Genomic DNA, 23,389 nt, shown 5'->3' on the forward strand with positions numbered 1-23,389 from the left:
TTCAAGATCAGATTTTTGAAGCAGTAGAGACAGCGGTACAGAGTTCAGTGTTCAGGTGCTTTGCCAACAGTGGCTACAGGTAGACCAGTTGTGCAGTACAGTTTTGTGATTTGTTCTTAGCTATGTGACTTAGATTGACCCTGATTCTCTAGTCTTTCTATTCTGTGAACTGCACAATATTCTTCTGATGAAGTTTCTTTTATACTGAAAACCAGAATCCATCTCTGTTGCTGAAGACCAGGAACCTAAACTGACAGTTTGGTGTTCAGAAGTGTGATGCTACAGAGCACATTCTGGTATGTATAACCAGGCGGATGAAAGAGGCAGGATGGGGGACACTGAAGATGCAACACACAAGGGGAAAGGGTGACCCTGAGATAGGACATCAAACTTGCACCATCAAGAAATGTGTGCTAAAGCTGAGACGGCTTGGGAAGGGATTTCTGCCCAGTGCTCATACTAGGTGTGGCTGTGGAAGACAAGAAACCAGGGAGCCACAGCTGGTCTGAAAAAGAGGACTGCATCACCTCAAAAGATCCCAGTCATGAAACTGGGTCAAGCAACTGGATGAAACTTTGGCTGATCTCACAGCTCCAGGAAACATGAGAGAAATCATGTTTCCTGTAGGTGTGAGCATTTTTGGAAGTACATGTATGGGCTCTACCATTCCTCCCTTATTCCTTGCTGTGGAGCCCAATTTTTGCTTGACTGCCTATCTCCCCAACACATTGACTAACTCATCCATGGTAATCCTGCATCCTTGGCCAGCCGTGGTTAGCCTTAGGAAGGAGTATATGACCAATCTAGCTCTGAAAAGATGGCTGCTCAGGGTGCTCTGGGAAAGGTTTCCTTACTGATAAACAGAAACACAGAAGAACGACTGTAGATATCTCGCATCCAATAGCAGGAGCCATTCTGGAAGCAAACCCCAAATAACTGAGGGTGGTAAAGCAGAAAGAGGGAAGCAAGCTGGTTGCTCAGGATCCCTACTGTGCTCCTGAATTAGCCAACTTGGAAACTTCCTAACAAGTTTTGTACTGTTTAATAATTGTGAATAGGGTTTTTCATTCCTTGCAATTGAAAGCATCCCAAACCTACCGCACCTGCAGAGAAGGCAGTGGCACCCCACTCCAGTACTCTTGCCTGGAAAATCCCATGGGCGGAGGAGCCTGGAAGGCTGCAGTCCATGGGGTCTCGAAGAGTCAGACACGACTGAGAGACTTCCCTTTCACTTTTCACTTTCATGCATTGGAGAAGGAAATGGCAACCTACTCCAGTGTTCTTGCCTGGAGAATCCCAGGGATGGGAGCCTGGTGGGCTGCCGTCTCTGGGGTCACACAGAGTAGGACACAACTGACGTGACTTAGCAGCAGCAGCAGAAGCAGCAAACCTCCCTCATGGTGTGATTTGGAGAATAAAATTGGATGATACTGCTACTGGGATCCAGAAGAGGTGAGACCAAGGGGGAAAAAAAAAAGGTGAGACAATGCAGGCCCTCAGCTCCATCTGAGGACTGTAAGCAACCACTGAATGGCTGCTGCTGCTAAGTCGCTTCAGTCGTGTCCGACTCTGTGCGACCTCATAGATGGCAGCCCACCAGGCTCCGCCATCCCTGGGATTCTCCAGGCAAGAACACTGGAGTGGGTTGCCACTGCCTTCTCTGAATGGCTAAGTATAATTAAATATATATCTATTTCTATCTATCTATTAATATGTTCACCTGTTGCACTGGAGAAGAACGCATTGAAGGGGGACAAGGTGAAGACACAGAGACGGAGAACAGTGATCTTTAGATAAAACTTGGGAGAACTCCAGCCTTTGATAGAGTCTCTGGAGCAGCCCAAGAACAGCACTAAGAAATGACTATGAAGGTAAGAAGAGGACAGGAAAGAGTTGGCACAAAAGTAAAGGCAATAGAGACTTGAAGAAAAAGTAAGTTTTAAAAGGTTATCAAATATTGGAAAGGTCAAAAAAGAGAATTGGCAATATGGAAACTGATGGCTATTTAGTGACCTTTGCAACAGTAATTTCAGGGTAATAGGGCAAATGAACTACTACAGAGGGTTAAGAATGAATGGACTAAATGTCCATCAACATATGAAGGGATAAAGAAGATGTGGTACATATATACAACGGAATATTAGCCGTCCACAAGAATGAAATAATGCCATTTGAACAACACGGATGGACTGAAAGATTGCCATAGTAAACCAAAGTCAGTCAAAAAGAGAAACACAAGTATCTTATCATATCGCTTATATGTCGAATCTAAAATATGGTAAAAATCAGTAACATCTACAGAACAAAAACAGACTCACAGATAGAAAACAGACTAGTGGTTGCCAAGGGGGAGGGGAGCAGCGGAGGGGAGGAGAGGCAGTTTGGGATTAGCGGAGGCAAGCCACCCATTATAGAATGGATAAACAACCAGCTCATAATGTAGAGCATAGGGAAGTGTTTTCAATATTCTGTGACATAACACAATGGGAAAGAATATAAGAAAGTGTCTATATATTATATATATACACTTTGATCACCCATCTCCCCAATATACATGTATATACTAGGTTTGATGAAGAATGGAAAGTTGTAGAAAAACAGTGGAACAGAAGGGTATAAGCTAAGGGTAGTAAACAAGAAAACCAGTGAGGCCTGCCCCTTCACATTTTTCTCTGCTTCCATCTTCAGAGACAAGAATGCTCCTTTCAAAACCATATTTCAGAAAAATATTAAGTGACATGAAGAAATGAGTAAGTGGAAGTTACTACTAGGTATAGAGGTATTGGATTGAGATTTTCATTTTCTTATGTTTTTCTATGTTTTCTGAGTTTAACAACTGATCTAATTTCTAATTAGAAAACTTGTTTTTTTAAGTGTGTTTAATATTATTGCTGGGAATATTTTATTTTCCAATTTTTGGAGCCTCGTAATCCATGGTGTCATGTCTGGAAACTGCCATTTGGCATTGTAGAAAGGAAAACTGAGAAGATAACATTCTGCAAATCTTATCTGACTAATGGAAGCTATTATATAAACATTCAGTAACATTGTTATACTAGTAACATTTTCTATTAAGAAACACTTGCTTGAAAACAAAAAACACAGAATTTTTACATGATTTATTTAATAATAAACCAATTAAAGATACAAAAACGTTTAGAGGATTCCAAAATTTAAATTTTTGTTTAAATACAAATTCACTCTGTAATATGAAAACATATAACATTAGACCTCTAAACATAATGATTTTTTCGTCTACAAAAATTGCTTTTTGCTATACTAAAAAATTTGCAGGAAACAATTTTTCTTGTGAAATTAAGTGTACATTATTTACAGATGAAAAAGTAATCTAAAAAGTAATCTAGAAACATGGATATATAATGTAGATTATCTTTGTATATAATTCCCCCTCCCCCACTCCCAATTAAAAAAAAGATCCAAAATATAAAGCAATTACAGTTTTATAGCAACTGACTACTCAGTCAGATTAGCCAATTGTCTGGGCCCTTAAAGAGCCCTGACTCTTTCAGAATAGCAGTGTATCATTTAGCACTCAGAAACCTAAGTTTACTAGTGGATCACAGTGCACAGGGGCCTAAAGAGTTAATGAACAAACTATTTAGGGAGAATTCAGGTTCATAGCAGGTTTTACAGATAATAGAAAAATGAATTTTTTAGGGCCATTAATTTTCTGTAATATTTTAGTTATATTTACATTAGGAGATAAGCTGATAATGTTTAATTGATACTAACTGATAAATTGATAAATTCGATAAATTGATAAACTTGATAAATTGATAAATGTAGGAGTTAGAATCATAAAATTTAGAACTAGATGGGAAACGGAGAACTAGATAGGAACTAGATAGGAGGTGGAGTCTAATCCAATACACCATTCCTCTTAGGAGGCCCAGAAGATCAAGTGGCTTGCCCAAGGTTACACAGCTAGTCAGCAGGAGAACCACTCAGGCTGATACTTTTCTATTAGCCTGCTTCTGAAACAGGTTCAGCCCTATCATGGGCACATTTCAGTTTTTAAAGTTATATTTTACATAGGCATAGCTCAACATACAGTGCAACAAACTAAAGTCAATCTAAGTGAAATCATAATTTTAACAAAGCATAAAATAGGTGTCTTGCATTTCAAAGAGTCAAGACTTAACCTTTGATACAAGTGGAATGAAAACAGCTCCTATATAAATTTCCTGATGTCTTACATTTAAGTATTGTATTTACAAAAGAATCAGAAAAGCTAATGCAATATAAAATTTTAAATGGTGCTTGTAAAATGCTTATGATATAACCACTGGAAAAAAACTCAATGTCTTCATAGTATAAAACGCCTGTTCCTTCACAACTGAATTCTGAAATATTTGGAGAACAAACAGAAATATCTGGGTTTTTCCCCCCTCATCTAACAAAGTCAAAATTAACTGTTACTAATTTTTAACAAGTAACTACAAAATGAGGAAAGTTTGGAGGATTTATCTTAGAATCAATAGTTTGCATACAATTGAAAATGTTCAATTAAAAAACAGCCATCTGTAATTCCTTTGGCGTATTCCTCAGAAGGAGCTGGGCTCCAGTAGTTCGTTTTTTATAGCTGCCTGAGAAGGAAATCCATTGGACACCACCATCACGTAAGGCTGCAGCTGCTGCTCGGCGTCTTCAGTGCCTTGTTTCTCGTTATCTTCAACCTCCTTTTTCACTTCTTCCTGTATGTGAGTTTTTGCTTCTTGAGCTTTGATAACTGAAGTGATTACAGTGCCAGGTGGGTGAGCAACCAGCTGTGAACTGTGATGAGAAAAGGTCACCATGGGTGTGGTGGCACTGAAGGACGGCGCCGAAGCCGCGCTGACGGTCCCGTTGCAGACGGTTGGGACACTGCTGGTGAGGACCTGCTGCACGTGGGCAGGGCTCAAGACGATGGAGGGAGGGGAGCCTGGCTTCTGCGACTGGAGCACCACGTTTTCTTTGAGGACTGTCATGGGCTGTGAGGATGGGATGGCTTGTAAGATGAATTTCTGAGATCCAGCAGCTGACGATGGATCTGCGCTGGCTATCACTGTTGTGATTGGCACTGTCTGGAGTGTTACCGTGTGCAAATGCTGATTCCCAGGAGATACCACCACTGGAACTTGGGCTGGAGTCTGTATGGTCCTATTGAGATTACAAAATAAAAGTGAGGAAATAACCATATTCTACATTGCTGAAAACAACACTTGACAAGTCACTTGAACAAAACATGAGTTATTCATTTCAAATGCTCCTTCCCGTTATTGCCAACGCAACGAAAACATTGTGCCAGACCCAGCATTAAACACTGCACATACAGAAATGGCCTACGAAAAAGTCTCAGTCCATTAACTGTAATGCCATCTGTGGGGAAATGTCTGTATAAAGCACTGTATTAACACAAATGGGGAAGCAATTTTTTGTTGAAGGAGGATATCAAAATGTTTCCCAAGGCAGTTATACATAAGCTGCCTGACAGAAAATAGGAATTTCTTTTTTTTTTTGCTGCACCATGCAGCTTGTGGGATCTTAGTAACCTGACCAGGGATCAGTTCTGGCCTTTGGCAAAATGCAGAGCCCTAACCACTGGACTGCCAGGTAATTTTCAAAAATTAGGAATTTTTAAATAAACACTGGATCCACTATCATTTTAATATTTGAGGGATAACGTCATCTATAAGTCCAACCAAATTACCAAACTTCACATGATTATAATTGTTTTCAACCTGTTTCGGCTCAGATGGTAAAGAGTCTGCCTGCAGTGTGGGAGATCTGGGTTCGATCCCTGGGTCGGGAAGATCCCCTGGAGAAGGAAATGGCAACCCACTGCAGTATTCTTGCCTGGAAAATTCCATGGACGAAGGAGCGTGGCAGGCTACAGTCCATGGGGTCGCAAAGAGTCAGACATGACTGAGCGACTTCACCTTTCTATTATATAGAGAAAACACTCAATTAACTAAAATTAAACAATACTTCAACCTTAAACGTATATGTGATAGAATTATTAGAAGAATTTTAATAATTCATGGCTCATATTACATAAAACAAGTCATGAATATAACTCATGAGGGTTCTTTAGGATGGCAGAGAGAACAAAAGGTAAGGCCAAATCTTGACAAAAATTAACAAAGGTTGTTTTTGAGGTGTGTTTTCTCAGCTCAAGTAATCTGCACAAATTTTAATCATAAAGATACAATTTTAACATAAAATCCAGTTTAAGTTGTTAATTCTATTTATTGAAGAAAAGAGGTACATAAATGGTATTATAAGTCAATCTAATTTTTAAAGTTCACAGCTGTGAAATTTATACTCATGGCTATAGTCAATACAAAACAAATGTTGTTGAACAAACTCAGCATCTGGATCTCAACTGTGTTTCCTCTGAATTCTATAAAGCTATTTGACAAAAGGGAGAGGATTGCTACTTCAAATGGCTGAGAGCCCGATTAGTCCCCATAAACGAAATGTTAATTACTGCCTTGAGACTATCACAGGTAAATTTTAGCAAGTTACAGTTACGTGGCCTGTCTCACGTGAAAAATGAAATTGTAGAGCAGAAACCAAGTGGGTAATGTGGAAGATGACTCAGTACAACTCAGGAGAAAGTAAGAGGAAGCAGAAAGACACGGGAGAGCTGGGGCCACACCCACACACGCAGGACACCGTTTCTCAGGTTCAGTTCGCCACCACAGTCCCCACTGTGAGAATCAGTCCACGCCAGGATGTCAGCAGCCCTTTTGCAGGACATTGCTAGAGGAGAATATGAGTCCAGTAATGAAGATGTACTAGGTTGGCAGGGTACAGCTAGGAATAAAGGCCAGGTATACTAATACTCTTGGGCAGGCGGTGATGAGTTGGAAGGGTATGGAGTAACTCTGGGAACTAGAGCACTTTTCCAAAATACGCTGTACCTCCCTTTTTTCCTGCCTGCCTAAAATCAGGATATCCTGGGTAGAATCTAAGCCTGCAAATAGTAGCTGACCCTACAGACTGATACCATTTTTTAAATAAAAAAGATCCAAGAGCTTCCCATGCCAAGAATTCATGTACATGTACATACAGATAAAATAGAATTTGGCACATAGAAAGCATACAGAATGTATCTATAAATATGTATAGCCTGGCCACCAAATAAGTATTATTATCACAATTTTCCACATGAAAAAAATTAATGCAGAAAGAAGCTGAATAGCTCACATAAGGTGAGCAGTTAGATAAGCAAAGGGATCAACTACAGAGCCTATGTGCTTAACCATTACAACATACTGTCACGTAAGTCCTGAATAACTTCAAGTAAAGAGGGATACTTACTATTAGATTTTTAAACAGTAGGGAGTTACAACTCTAATATACCCACACACCCCTTTCTCTTTCCGTCTCTCAGGTATGGCATAACCAATAATCTACTTGGAAAAGTTCCATGTTGTTAATCAGGGCTACCACGAGACATTCAATGCATTTTATTGAAGTCAGAAAAAGATGGCCCTTTCCTGGGCATCTGACTGCCATCTGCCAGAAAATATATATACTGACTTAAAATACCTGCAGTGTAAATATACTGGCTATTTGAACAAATTATAAAACAATAAGTTTTCACTAATAAAAAATTCAGAGATTAAAGGATTAAATATGATGCAGCCTTTTCCCAACCACAGGAATTAAAACCATTTTTTTCTTAGTTAATTATTAAACTGTCAGTTGTGTCTGCTTATAATTATATTGTACAACAAAGGTTACATTACAGTTAACTACTTCTAAAAAGCCCAAGCTGCTTGTAACCAACTGGTACAATACTGGTTATTTAAAATTCTTCAAACTTTCTGAAGCTAAGAAAGATACACAATATAATATTTGGCTTTTGCTAAATATCTACTCAGCTGTCAGGAAGTGTCATTTAATTGTTACAACCACCTGTCAGGTTAAATAATATCATCTTTATTTTATAGATGAGGAAACAGAATAGTTGGTTAATATAATCCAATGTCATATCCAATAATTGACAAGGGTTGTAGGGTGAGAATTTTATGCCCAACAATTCCTACTCCATTATATTGCTTTTAAAGTAACCTATAAATTATATATTGATATTTTTAGAGGCTAATTTATTTAAAAGACCCTAAGACAAACTTAGTGCTTGGAAAAACCTTGTAGAGAAACAAGTTATACTTGGTAGGTATATGGACTTCCAAGTTTACCAAGGGACAATTTTAGGAAAATACTTTACTAGAGGTTTATTTTTGTGAAGCCAAAGTTAAGATTTGTACACCTGAACATATATACCATAAATCAATTAAGAAAAGTTTAATCAATTTCAACATAGACACAGTTGGCCTTCCATACTCATGGCTCCACATCCACGTATTCCACCAACCTCCCCCAGAAATATCCAGGTGAGTCTGGATATCCCCAGGTGAAAATATCCAGCCTCACCTCCCCCCAAATTGCAGAAAGTTCCAAATTGCACAGCTTGAATGATCTGCTACATGCTGGCAAGTACTTACATAGCATTTATACTGTATTAGGTATTATAAGTAATCTAGAGATAATTTAAAGTATATGGGAGGCTATATGCAGGTTATATGCTAAGATTAGCCATTTTACATAAGGGGCAACCTCAGATTTTGGAGTCTGAAGGGAATTCTGGAAATAATCCCCTGAGGATACTGAGGGATAATTCTATGGGCAATTGTGTGAGATAAAAAGAAATGAGTAAAGGAAAAAATGGAGAAAAAATATGTTGCTACTTCTCTGTAAATAAGTAATAATTCTTGTGATTGTGTGAATTAACTGAGAGTACGTCAGATCATTAAGTTTACTGCTTTAGACTAAATTTCTTGTATTAAAACATTATCTCCACCACTATCTCCACCTGTGACCAGGCTCCTTGGCCTCTCTTTGCGTCGGTTTCCTCAACTATAAAATAGGAATACTGAATATTACCTATACCTCATTGTGCAATAAGGATTCTATACTTTAATATATGTAAAGTATATGAAAAATAGAGTGTTTTGAAAGTTATCAGTTCCTGTTACATTAATTTAATAATTAATCTAAATTTAATTCATAAGATGCTGATTGCAGCCATGAAATTAAGACACTTATACTCCTTGGAAGGAAAGTTATGACCAACCTAGATAGCTTATTCAAAAGCAGAGACATTACTTTGCCAACAAAGGTCCGTCTAGTCAAGGCTATGGTTTTTCCAGTGGTCATGTATGGATGTGAAAGTTGGACTGTGAAGAAAGCTGAGCGCCGAAGAATTGATGCTTTTGAACTGTGGTGTTGGAGAAGACTCCTGACAGTCCCTTGGACTGCGAGGAGATCCAACCAGTCCATTCTAAAGGAGATCAGTCCTGGGTGTTCATTGGAAGGTCTGATGTTGAAGCTGAAACTCCTATACTTTGGCCACCTCATGCGAAGAGTTGACTCATTGGAAAAGACCCTGATGCTGGGAGGGATTGGGGGCAGGAGGAGAAGGGGACAACAGAGGATGAGATGGCTGGATGGCATCACTGACTCGATGGACATGAGTTTGGGTGAACTCCGGGAGTTGGTGATGGACAGGGAGGCCTGGTGTGCTGCAATTCATGGGGTCGCAAAGAGTTGAACACAACTGAGCAACCAAACCGAACTGAACTAAGTCGTAAGTATTGTACCTTCTCTCAACTACAGAAAAAAAATATTTCAAAGGTCTTTGGTTTTTTAAAAAACTAGTCAAGAAAGATATAGCCAAATTTCTGTAACTTAGGAGTGATAATATGGTTACTTGAGATGTCTGTATTTTTAAAGAGTTGTACATTGAAATATTTAGGGGTGAAATGTCATGGTGATGTCAACTGACTTGACAAATACCCAAACAAACAAAAAAAGGGCATAAATAAATATTGAGAGAAAGCAAAAAAGGCAAAGAAACAAATACCAATTGTAAATTCAGCTGGATGACAAACAGGTGGTTCAATGTACTATTTCAACCCTTCCATATTTTGAAATTTCTACAGTTAAAAGTTGGCACAATTACAGTGAAAATAAGTAGGACTTGAGGGAGGAAAATAAAATACAACCAAATGAGAGAAGAATTGTTTTAAAATCAAACAAATGATTAAGAATGTATGTGGATATAACTGATTCACTTTTCTGTATAACATAAACTAATACAACAGTGTAAAGCAACTATACCCCGATTTTAAAAAATGAATGTAGATACATAGATAGTCATATAAATACACGATAATTTCTACAAGAAGAAATTGTGTTTTGGAAATTCTCTGGTGGTCCAGTGGTTTTAGTTCTTGACACTTCCACTGCCACGGGCCTAGTTCAATCCCTGGTCAGGGAACTAATACCCCTCCTGTGAGCCACAAGTCACAGTCAAAAAAAAAAGAATAAAAAATTGTGTTTTAAAGTTTGAAGAGTTAAATTTTATATTTGTTCATTTTGTAAGTAGTCCACTTAGACAACTCATTATTCTAAAAGGAGATAAAGAATAATTATATATACTACTTCCAAACAAATTCTATGAATATGAAGGAGTGTTCTGTGTCAGACTGTGTTAGGTGCTGGAAAAAGGATAGTGGATAGAAGGTAGCTTCTACAGATTTAAATGGATAGCATGAGACAGGCATTAAAGTTACTTGAAAACCTGGATTATGTACCAGAACATGGCAGAGGGAAACAGTCAGCTTCAGCTGGAAGGAATTCTGAGCAGAGCAAGAGCTGGCAGCGGAAGTTATGGAAACTGGACAACACTCTGTATGCAACACAGATCTAACAACAGCTGCAAGAAGGCAATACCACAAATGCTGGCTCTTGACCCATTAAACAAAGGATGGCTCTGGTCAGAAACATCATATAATGAGAGGCATCGATAACACAGAGGTTGGAAAAGAAAAAAATAGGAGAAGGAGGAATCAGGCAGAGAGTCCACAGAACTCTTTTTTACCTTCTGGGCCACAAGGGAAGCCCATAGACCTCTCAGAGAATGTAAAAACGAAGATTCTGAAAGGTATACCAAAGACAGCTTGAAAATCACAGGAAGGAAGCTTTTTAATTACAACCCTTTAATACCTGGCACTGAGTCTTATTCAGAAACTGACATTCACAGTAATAAAGTATCCAATATAATACCATAATTTATTATCTTTCTGAGCTAGAGCTGTGTGTTTTTGTTATTGTTGTTTTTCTTCTGGTTTGTTTTTATTCTCAAGGTCTAAAAAGGAACCTTTGGTCAGAGATGCTAAAAAAAAAAAAAAAAACACAACTGAATCCATCCAAGAAGGGAGTCCCAGTGATCTGCATGTTTCTTATCAACACAGACAAACACAATGACAACAAAGAGTGACAAGAGCCTGGAAAACAATGGGCGGAACCAAATAATTCCAATTAGATACTCAGTCATTGTAAGTAACCAACAGAACTTAGAGGAAAACAAAGCATTAACAGGAAAACATAGTTAAATAAGTACTTGTTTAATTAAGATAGGAAAAATGTGACCTACACCCCTCACACGTCAATAATTTAAGATCATTCAATTCTCTTAAACTTGTCAAAAGTTGAATGGGGTGTACAAGGAAGCCTGAATGGTCTAGTAGGTCTGTTTTGACTCCAGGTAATGCTTACTTCAAGGTCAACTGAATAAAAATCCAGCATTTACACTTGAGAATATACAACTGTAAGACAGGAGTCAGCTAATGAAATAATCAAAAGAATCATATTTATTGGGTTTGGAATGGCTCTTATAAGTCATGTTCTAGAAATTCACAGCAGTAGAAACTAAAAAACAGAACCCTGAAAATGTCCACCTAATTTTCTGCCTTCCTCCTTTTTCCCCATTCTAAATCAGTCAAAACCAGTCACAAGTTTCTGCAAAAAAAACAGTCTAAGTTGTTGTTAGACTTTGTTAAGATATATCGTCTCTGGGGTTATGAGGCAGATTTGATTTGATTAAACCAAAAAACTATTCCTCCAACTCTGCCACTCTACAAACCTGAAAAAGAGGACCTTTGATTCCTGGAGTCCCAACCTGTTTGACTATTCTGGATACTATCTGAGAAGACTGTTATCTTCCCAAGGAATAATGCAAATTTCTTAGAACTCAATGACCAAAGGGTCATTATATGTAAATTTATATTAAATTTTCACAGCTTCTAACTTTGTCCCCAAAAAGATCTGAAACCATTCCCTGGATTTTCTTGTATGTGGATCTCTTCTTATATGGATCAATCAGTTATACAAAGCTATACAGGACTGATTCAAATTGGGAGAATCACATCAAGTGCTGTCAAAGTTTAAAAACAACAAATCACTGATAAAATCAGAGGACTGATGCCTTGCTGCTGAAACAATCTGTTGACCAAAAGTTCTAGCTTGAAATCTGTATCATTTTTATTTTCATTTCTGAATCCTGACACATTTAACCAATAATGACTCTTGTCAGAGCATGACACAACGATCTGCACCGGTCACTTCAGCTTTCTCACCTAATACTCGGAACGGAAGGATTGAGCGTCTCCTCTGGCATGCTGCTGGCTGCTTCTGCTTCTGGAACAGCTTGTACCGGCTGCACCACGTGAATAGTCCGGAAGAGCTGGGTAGGGTACGGAGCCTGTGTGGACTGTACTGTCCTCAGAGCCTCAGACGGCTGCACAGATTCCATGGGATCTTTGGGTTTTGCAGCTTTCGAATTCCCTGGTTTCAGAACTGTAGTGGCTCCTCCTTTTATTCCTGGACTTGAAGATGCTCTCGATCGACTTGCTGGGTTCCTACTCGAAGTGGCTGTTGATGATAGTGAGGGATCTGAAGACTCTATGCTGCAACTTGGATCTTCATCATCTATATAAATAAGGTCTTTCGGCATATCCTTAAACTGATACACCAAGCGCTGACCTTCTACTTTTGCCAGAATACCCCTTTGGTAATAGTACCTATTTGAAACAGACAATTTTATCAATATTGTATTCAGTTAAACATAAACTAAAATAATATTCAACACAGCAAAACTTTTATAATCATAAACAAGAGTTTAAAGTTGGAAACAAGTGAGAAAAGGATTTCTAAATGAAGGGTAGTTATTTTCTCTTCCATAGCTTACTATAATGTCCCTACCTGTTTTAAAGTCAATTCAGTAAATCTGAAAAAATTTTCTATATAAAACTTAATGATGTACAAATAGATGTGATTCAAGTTTTGTCACTGATTCTAATTAGATCAAGAACCTAACAACTATGAGCTAAAAAAATAAAATGCAAACTGTAACTAAATAGTTATGGTTTAAAAAAGTTATCAAGTTATCAGATCTGGATGTTTCCACTAAGTTTTTCTCAAACATATCCCCAGATCTTGACGATTAAATGACATGATCAAAGAAAAACAAACTAAAAGTGGGTTTAAGAGGTATCTCTGTTCAACACTTTCACAATGGGTAACATTATTCTTGAAGCATTAATTTATTCCAACGTAATATATCATACCTGAGGTTCATGCTTAAAAATGCACCCTCTTATTAAGTACCTGCATTACCAATATTTGTTATTTTGTGCTGAATTTAAGTTTAATGGCTCAAAACATATGAGACTTGTGGTCCATGTATAATGCCTGATGATAGTTCAACATTTTCTGATCTCTTCATAAATAAAATATCCATTATTTGCATGAAGATTTTTTGGGGGAAGGAGAACATTTTCCCAGACTGAAATAATATTTTGATTTAAATACTCAGTTCTATAAGTAGTGTGGTTTTAGCACTTCAATAGTAAGATTCACCATTTCTAAAGAAAACCCTCTGACTTTTTAGAACTTACCTGCTTTCTAGTATTTAAGAAACAATATTCTTCACACAATGAACTACAGAAATTTCACGTACCTGAGAGCTCTTCCCATGGTCTCATAATTCATGTCAGGTTTGTTTTTGTGCTTGCCCCACAACCTGGATACTGCTTTAGAATCTACCAATTTAAAAATGCCTTTTTCTCGCTGGGTCCATTTGATGTATTTAGGACAAGTAGCTTTGTCCTGAAGCAGTGCCAGTAAAAACTCCCAAAGATAAATTGTGTTTCCTGAAACAAAAGCAATTTCTTTTTAACTGAACCAAAACTTTATTTGAAAGAGCACAATAAAACACAACTAAAGGTCTTATTAAGTTCCATCTATAATTATATAAAACAAATTACACAGTTCAGTTAGTACTGGTGATATAATAGTCATAATTTCTAGAGTCTAATATAGATCTTTTTATTAGTCCCACATAAGTTATCTGAATAGAGCAATCCTGCCAATTAGATTTGTGATGACCTAGGGAGAAAGCATTGTAAGAAATTTTCTTTCAGCCTCTTTAAGAACCATTATTACATAGAAGAAAAGGAAAAAGAAATGTAAAAAACCTTTCAATAGTTGTTCTTTTTATTTCAAGAGCCAGCAGATTGGCCTTAACAATTTTCTTCAAATTTGGGAAGCAGTTATGAAAATATTAAAACTCCAAGACAACATAATAAAGTGTCTATGAACCGAAAACCTAATGTGGCTGAATTCTTCCAAGGGACTCATTATTAAATGAAAGGATGGAGTATTTTGACAGGGAACTGAAAATCTCCTAATGGATTTCTTGTGCTACATTATTACCAGTATTTCTAGAAGTGATAACTGTGCATGTGGCAGGTGGCAGCAATAAGATCCATTTCAATAAAATCTGGTGTTTTCTACTTACAGTATGCAGATATTATTAGTGGTTTCTACTTACGGTATGCAGATATTTTAGAGCAATCTGGATGTTACTTGATCTATAAACATTACAAGGAAATTACAGTAGTAGTACTTACCCTTCCCATCTTTGTTTTTCTTCTTCACAGATATGTTTGGTGTAGTGGTTGGGGAATCTGGACGTGGTGGTTTAGTTTTTCTCCCTGAAATCACAATGGCTCTACATAAATATTTGCCCTCAAAAGTGAGAGAGAATGGATAATTTAGCTGTTTATAAAAGCTTTTTTTGGTCATTTATCCTCAATTTCAGAGAAGGCAATGGCACCCCACTCCAGTACTCTTGCCTGGAAAATCCCATGGACGGAGTAGCCTGGTAGGCTGCAGTCCATGGGGTCGCTGAGGGTCGGACACGACTGAGTGACTTCACTTTCACTTTTATGCATTGGAGAAGTAAATGGCAACCCACTCCAGTGTTCTTGCCTGGAGAATCCCAGGGACAGGGGAGCCTGGTGGGCTGCCGTCTATGGGGTCGCACAGAGTCACACACAACTCAAGTGACTTAGCAGCATCTTCAATTTTAAGTGCCAAGTATTTTATACTTGGACTGCATGGAGATCCAACCAGTCCATTCTGAAGGAGATCAGCCCTGGGATTTCTTTGGAAGGAATGATGCTAAAGCTGAAACTCTAGTACTTTGGCCACCTCATGCAAAGAGTTGACTCATTGGAAAAGACTCTGATGCTGGGCGGGATTGGGGCAAGAGGAGAAGGGGACGACAGAGGATGAGATGGCTGGATGGCATCACTGACTCGATGAACGTGAGTCTGAGTGAACTCCGGGAGTTGGTGATGGACAGGGAGGCCTGGTGTGCTGCTATTCATGGGGTTGCAAAGAGTCAGACACAACTGAGCGACTGATCTGATCTGATCTGATTTTATACATGGAACACATATTGGTTTCTTAAATACTACTTATTAAAAGGAAAATAACTTCAGTAAAAATTTAACATTACAATAGGTTAGATCACAGACACTTTTATGTAGAAAACAATACTTTGGCTCATTTGTTAAAATGAGATTAAGTTGAAACTTTATCTTTCAGGTGACAATTCTTAAAATTTGGATGAACATACTGATATTGATAAAACTTGGGCTCCAAAATCAAGCCATATAAGTCTGTCTGCCTCTTGGTTGGTTCTCAAATACTGGAAACTACCCAAAACTTCTAGATATAAAATATAAGGTAAAATTGAGGTTAAATTTTTGTGAACCACATACTCAATTTTTATTTTGTGTATTTTTAAACATCTTATTCTATATTTCTTTCAATTTACAGTAAACAAACTTTATGGTTATCCATCACCCAGCCCCAGACAAGTCAGAGTTAAAAGTGTATTTTGTTCAGCCTTAGTCTGGGTCAACCGACTATTCTAAAGCCATGTTTGTGATCTCTTCTCCCTTTATCTAGAGCCACAACCTGGCAGCAATGCTGCCTATGACTTAGGTTGGGGTGATGATGCTATCTGAACAGACTACCACCCTGCATGGGAGAGACAATGGAGATTAAGCATAAATGGATGCTTCAGTTAGCACTTCTAACCATGATGTTCTTGAATTTGACTCTCTCTGATCTAGATCACAAGGGCAAATGCTGAGGTAATTTAGGGAAGTGACTTAAAAAAGAACTCTTTAGGGCTAAAGTCACAAGATTAGTAGCAACACAAGACAAGTTCAATTGCTCAGTCGTGTCTGACTCTTTGCGACCGCATGGACTGCAGCATGCAAGGCCTCGCTGTCCATCACCAACTCCCACAGCTTGCTCAAACTCATGTCCATCAAGTCGGTGATGCCATCCAACCATCTCATCCTCTGTTATCCCCTTCTCCTCCTGCCTTCAATCTTTGCCAGCATCAGGGTCTTTTCCAATGAGTCAGTTCTTCACACCAGGTGGCCAAAGTATTGGAGTTTCAGCTTCAGCATCAGTCCTTCCAGTGAATATTCAGGATTGGTTTTCTTTAGGATGGACTGGTTGGGGACTCTTAAGAGTCTTCTCCAACTTAACCACAGTTCAAAAGCATCAATTCTTTGGCACTCAGCTTTCTTTATGGTCCAACTCTCACATCCATACATGACCACTGGAAAAACCATAGCTTTGAATAGACAGACCTTTGTCAGCAAAGGAATGTCTCTGCTTTTTAATATGCTGTCTGGGTTGGTCATAACTTTTCTTCCAAGGAGCGTCTTTTAATTTCATGGCTGCAGTCACAATCTGCAGTGATTTTGGAGCCCCAAAAATAAAGTCTCTCACTGTTTCCATTGTTTCCCCGTCTATTTGCTATGAAGTGATGGGACGCAATACCATGATCTTAGTTTTTTGAATGTTGAGTTTTAAGCCAGCTTTTTCACTTTCCTCTTTCACTTTCATCAAGAGGCTCCTTAGTTCCTCTCCAGTTTGTGCCATAAGGGTGTTGTCATCTGCGTATCTGAGGTTATTGATATTTCTCCTGGCAATCTTGTTTCCAGTTTATGCTTCATCCAGCCCAGCGTTTCTCATGATGTACTCTGCATATAGGTTAAATAAGCAGGGTGACAATATACAGCCTTGATGTACTCCTTTCCCAATCTGGAATCGGTCTGTTAATAGTAATACATCCCAAGACAAACTGAATAGGAAAACACTTCTGAAGTTAAGGTGAGTAAGAGTCAAGGAAAGTGAAAAGTGAAAGTCAAAGTCACTCAGCCGTGTCTGACTCTGTGATCCCATGGAATTCCCAGGCCAGAATACTGGAGGGGGTAACCTTTCCCTTCTCCAGGGGATCTTCCCAACTCAGGAATCAAACTGGGGTCTCCTGCATTGCAGGCGAATTCTATACCAACTGAGCTATGAGGAGAAGAAAGTCAAGAGTCATTCTTCAGGCCTGGCCCCTCCTGAGACTACCAGATGTATACACGTGGAAAATAGGCAGCCTGGTGCCTCAAATTCCATCACTGCAGACATCTGCAGAGAACCTACAGAGATTTCTAGTTAACTGTGTTCATGACTGTGAGGATTAGAAGCCAGACTTCAGTTAGCTGCTATCCTTCTGTTTTATTTTCCCTAATTTTTTCTCTTTTTAAAAAATATTTATTTATTTGGCTGCGCTGGGTCAGCCGCGGCATGCGGGATCTTTGATCTTCGCTGCAAATGCAGGAACTTTAGTTGCCGCATGTGGGATCTAGATTCCTGACCAGGGACAGAGTCTGGGTCCCCTGCATCGGGAGCTCAGAGTCTGAGCCACTGGGCCAGAGGGAAGTCCCGATAGTGCCATTTTTATCCCGCTGTTTTCCTCCGCTAGTGTCAGTCATGGCAGATACCGTCAGTAGCCTACCCAGCATCCATCCTCTCCACTGTCTTCCTCACTGTTACGGTGACGATGCACCCCGAGTCACATGAACTATTGGTTAATTGGGTATATAAATTTTGTGAAGTTATTTCTCCTAATACTTTGAACATATCCAGCCCTTCCAGTTTTTCATGGGAGCCTGTAGCCAATTCAATAATCAATCCTCATCAGGTAATGCAGTTTCTCCCTGATTGGTCCATTTCTTCCTCTTTTTTTTTTTTCTCTTGTTTTGGCTGTGGGTTGCAGGGAGTCTTTGATGTTCCACATTTTTTTAGCATAATCTATTTCAGCCTGCATCTATTTTACTTATGCTACTCAGGATTCACTATGATGGGATTAACATCATTCTGGAAAATTTCTCAATCATCATCTTTGAATATTGCTTCTTCCTCACTCTACACATTCTCCCTTCCTGGAGCTCTGATTAAATGTGTAGATCTTCTCAAGCAATCCTCACATCTTTCTTTTATTATCTTTTACTCTACATCAGCTCTAGACTGGCGCTCACTGATTCTCTCTTCAGTAGTGACTAATTTGCTATTTAAATAGCAAAATAGATCCCCAAATATTATGTGTTCTATCTGGTTCCTTATCATGCCAGTCTTCCACCATTAAGTAGGATATTAGTCTTTTACTTTCTAAAAACAGCTTTATTGAGGTATAACTGACATACAATTAACCCGCTTATGTTTAAAGTTTATAATCTGATAAGTTTTGACATATGTATACACCTGTGAAACCATCACTCAAGATAATGAACATATTCTTCACTCCCTAAAGTGCGTTTGTAATCCTCTTTCCCCACCCTGCCCCATCCACAGGTAACCCACTCGTTTTCTATCATTATAGATTAATTTACATTTTGTACAATTTCATATAAACAGAATCATACTCTTCTTTTATGGCAGGGGGTTGGGAATCTGGCTCTTTTCCTCTAGTACAATTATGTTAAGGTTCATCCATTTTTGTCTTATGTATCAACAGTACATTTCATTTTATTGCTGAATGGTCTTTCATTGTATGGGTATTACCACATGTTTAACCCAATCAGCAGCTGATGGATGTTTGGGTCATTTCCAGTTTGGGGCTGTTGCAAATAAAGCTGCTATGCACATTCATTCATGAGTACGTTTTTCTCTTAAATGTACAGTTTCATTTCTTTCGGGTAAATACCGAGCAATAGAATGGCTGGGTCGTGTGTTAAGTATACGTGAAGTTTTTTAAGGAACTGCCATACTGTTTCCCAAAAACTATCGTCTCCTTGTAGGAAGGTGGGGTAATCACACCTCACTGGTTTCCTATTTTCCAGGGATTGCTGGTTTTTGTTGACTGATGTCCACTTTCTTTAGAACCACTGATTCAGGTATTTTGTTTGTGGTTTCAGTTGTTTCCAACAGGAGGGTAAATCTGGGTTCTGTTTTAATTTTTTCCAGTTTTATTGATATATAACTGACATACTGTATAAGTTTAAGGTATACAACACGATGTGATATACGACATACTCTCCACCCCACCCCTCTCCATGATGAGACCCAACAAATGATTCAGAGGTGAGACAGATTTCCAGCGTATTTCAAAATGCCAGCCTCAAAAAGCAGCTCGAGAATGTACCCTCAGCCTCCCTAGGAAGGGGTTTAAAAGCACCAGAGAAGTGGATACAGAGGGTGAAGAGAGAGTTTCTTCACATCATTTAAAAGCAGTTCAATGTCCCAATCCCCCTCCTACCAAATAAATGACTCTTGATTTTTTTCTAGCCATCTTATGGTGTGAAGAGATATTTTAACTGTGGTTTTGATTTATACTGCCCTGATGACTAGTGATATTTAGCATCTTTGCTTGTATATGTTGGCTGTTTGTACGTCTTCTTCAGAAAAATGTCTATTCAGGTCCTCTGCCCATTCTTTAATTGGATTTTTTTTTTTTTTTGCTATTGTGTTATATGAGTTGCTTATATATTTTGGATATTAATATATCATATATCCAATATATGATTTACAAATATTTTCTCCCATTCTTCAGGTTGCATTTTCATGTTTCTGATTGTTTCTTTTGCTGTGCAGAGACTCTGAGTTCACTGTAGTCCCACTTATTAATTTTAGCCTTTGTAAAGCTTGTGTTTTTGGTGTCATATCCAAAAAACGGTTGTCACATCAGGAGCTGTTACTCCATCTTGACTAGAAGAGGAAGTTTCACATGGTATTTTTTAATAGTCTCATTCTTTGACCATATTTTCTATTCTTTTGCATTAATAATTATAATAATATTCATTGGAAGTTTCTATTTGATAATTCTATTATCTGAGGTTCATAGTGAACTAACCCTAGGATTTTTTTTTTTTTTTTTGAATTCTGGTTTATTGTTGGACAACAGTGTTTCACACACACATCAAGCAGGCCAAAATAATAATAATAAACCACAACTTCATAGTCAAGGAAAAAAAAGAAAACTTTTATCACTGGCCTTTTTAACCATCTCATAAAAACCAGCTCCTTATAGTAAGCTACATACATGCACAAAAAGGGTTACTGGCATTCTCGAAATAAGACCGATTTTTTGTTGTAGCCTTTGCTTTTTTTTTTTAACATTTTCTTTCTCCTTTGAGATTGTAATGAACATGTTCACACCACAAGGAAAGTCAGAAGTAGGAGAGAGAATGCTGGGAAGGCTGGTTTGCTCATCCGAGATCATTATTAAAAATGGCTGACCCCTAACAATATGTACAAATATATAAAATGTAAATATAAAATACCGATTCTCCTTTTAAAAGTACTTTAAGAAAAAAAATCAGGGCCTTGGAAGTGTCGGCTCCTTTTTCCTCTCCTGTCGCAAATTCATGCTGTGTGGCTCTGGGTGGACAGGGGAGAGCCCGCGGCGGAGCAGGCGCGGCGCAGGCGGCGGGCAGGCCGGACTCCACCTGGCAGTTGAGCGTCTGAGGCGCGAAGAGGAGGATGAATGGGCTACAGCAGCCTTCTCTGTGAGCTTCACTTCTCTTTTGCTGCTGGTCATCCTCACCCATTTTCCACTTCTTCGTGTCAGGGTCACCATCCCCGTCATCTTCAGCTGCTGCTCTGCCCACAGCTGCCGCGGACGCCTCATCTTCCTCGCCACCCTCTTCCTCGCCATCCCCTTCCTCCTCCCCTTCCTCCTCCCCTCACTGTCAGCCTCCTGTTCCCCATTTTCCTCCTCCTCAGCATTCCCATCAGCAGGCCCTCGCTCCCATTCTCCGTCTCCCCCGTGGCTTCTTTCTTTTAAGTCCTTGGCAATGATCTTGGAGCTGGTGTGCATGGTTGCATTGGGCACGATGGGGCCAGTGATGTTATTCAGCAAACTGAAAAGAAAGCAGGAGGTCGAGAACTCCAGCGATGAAGCTGCCAGAGTCCACAGTGGAGGCGGAGCTGGAGGTGGTTGAGCGAGTGAGGAGCCAGGCGTGGGGACAATGCAAAGACTGCTCCTGAGAGCAGCCAGTGGGGGAAACGAGAATTTCCTGTGTCTGCTGCTTTTCATTCAGGAGGTATCTTTCTTAGGTGTTCTGTGATACTGAAATGTCAGTTCACCTTCAACAGGGTTTCATTTGAAGAAATACTCTGCAGCTTGGATTAAATATATGATGTGGCAAAGCAATTCTCCTGGGGCCCAAAATTACGGCCAGTCAGGGGCCATTGTTATGTTCATTACTTGGCTGGAAATTCCTAGAGTCAGTGATAATTTAAAATCTAGTCATAAACCTAGGTTAAGGTAAACCTAGGATTATGAATTCTCAAAAGAACAATTTTTCCACCCAGCTACAAAATACAAGTTTCCTTAACATCTGTCTATGCCAATGAGTGGACTGTTTTTCCCCTTAGGGTATAGCCTTCCAAGGACCCCATGAATTATATGCTGAGTTCTCTAATACCCCATTTTGCTTTGGACCAAGACTTTAGCATGTGCCTCTACTTGGAATATAAAACCAAGTCCCCTGGACTTCCAGACTGACATAGCCTCTCAGCCCTTCAGAACTGTTGCAGTGTCAGCTTCATTCCTACTGTTGTTATTTTCCTCTTCATCTGTGGCTCTTGAAACGTCCCTTAATTTCATGTGAAATTAGGTTACACAGTGGCTGGTGATGCCATAAACCAAGATATTAAACTCAACATATTAAACAAGCTGGAGCAGAATCAAAAGGCAAAGAAAGGGAAACGTGTCAGTGTTAGGATGTAAGTATGGTTCTAATTTGTGAATACTTTAAAACTCCCTCTGGCACGTTGTATCCTCTTCAATTACTTACCTGCTGATTTACCACTTGGATTCTTCCCACTGGAATCTTTTATTAGAATCTATGCTGGTGGTTTTCAAACTATGTTCTCCAGGAGAAAACTAAACAGGTCTTATCCCTGAGCTCTTTTGGAGCTTGTAGATACAAGACTGAGGCTTAAAAAGTTGGGAAAATCCCTTTTCTATAAGACGGACCAAATATTTTAAAAGTATAATTCTTTTTTTTTTTTCAATTTATTTATTTGGCTGTGCCAGGCATTAGTTGTTACAAACATGATCTTCAATCTTTGATGCAGCATGCGGAGTCTTTAGTTGTTCCATGTGGGATCTCGTTCCCTGACCAGGAATCGAACCCAGACCCCTGCATTAGGAGTACAGAGTCTTAGCCACTGGACCACCAGGGAAGTCCCTGAAAGTACAATTCTTAAAAAATGAATCTAACATGAAGAAATAACTCAATTTGTTTTATACCAATTTTATCTTACAGATGTTTTAATTGGTGTAGAAATACCCTTGACTAAAAGTTACCTTCAGATTCCACATCAAGAGTGGACTGTTTTCCCTAAACAGATTGACCACCTACCTTTCTTTCTCTTAGGCTGTTCTGGTGACGAGGGTCCTGGTGAGTGTGCGTATGTCTCTTGAACGTGCTGAGTTTCCATCACTTCAGGAATCCCGTCTAATGTGACGGATACATGTGTGACTGGGGCAACAACCATGTCATCTTCAGAGGAGCTAAATATACTATTATCTAATGGGATAAAATCAACTTTGTATTATAAATCAAAATAATTTCATAACATGTTTCCTATTTCTGTGAAGATTAAAGGAGAAATGAAATCTTGAATCTAGCCCCTGGTTTTTACTTCCTCTGCCCTAAGTCAAGTTCCCTGGATCAGTCCAGGTTTGACTGGCCCATTCAATGTCTTCCTGACTTGACTTCCTATCCCCAATCCATCCTGTCTCTCTTCTGCATTTTTGCATTGCCGCTAAGGTTTTTCTCCACAACCTAAGTCTGACCTGACCATATCATTCCTCTCTACAAAA

General features: G+C 38.9%; 1 protein-coding gene and 1 non-coding gene across 6 annotated transcripts in view; both read right to left on the reverse strand.

The window, feature by feature from the left end:
- Window positions 1-3,104: 3,104 nt before the first annotated feature.
- The window catches only part of ELF1 (E74 like ETS transcription factor 1), a 121,484-nt gene continuing 101,199 nt past the window's right edge, over window positions 3,105-23,389 (reverse strand). For all 5 annotated transcript variants that reach the window (XM_070380224.1, XM_070380226.1, XM_070380227.1 and 2 more), the window contains exons 5-9: window positions 22,926-23,093; window positions 14,826-14,909; window positions 13,874-14,066; window positions 12,492-12,935; window positions 3,105-5,160 (exon numbers count right to left, since the gene is read on the reverse strand). In XM_070380224.1, coding sequence (XP_070236325.1) covers window positions 4,566-5,160; window positions 12,492-12,935; window positions 13,874-14,066; window positions 14,826-14,909; window positions 22,926-23,093 — 1,484 coding nt within the window. In that variant the 3' untranslated portion in view covers window positions 3,105-4,565. The remainder of the gene's footprint in view (window positions 5,161-12,491; window positions 12,936-13,873; window positions 14,067-14,825; window positions 14,910-22,925; window positions 23,094-23,389) is intronic.
- On the reverse strand, window positions 22,675-22,746 carry TRNAR-CCU (transfer RNA arginine (anticodon CCU)). Its single transcript has one exon. It is a non-coding gene; the product is annotated as a tRNA-Arg (tRNA).

Source organism: Bos mutus, chromosome 12 (genome assembly GCF_027580195.1).
Source record: "Bos mutus isolate GX-2022 chromosome 12, NWIPB_WYAK_1.1, whole genome shotgun sequence".
Taxonomy (NCBI): Eukaryota; Metazoa; Chordata; class Mammalia; order Artiodactyla; family Bovidae; genus Bos; species Bos mutus.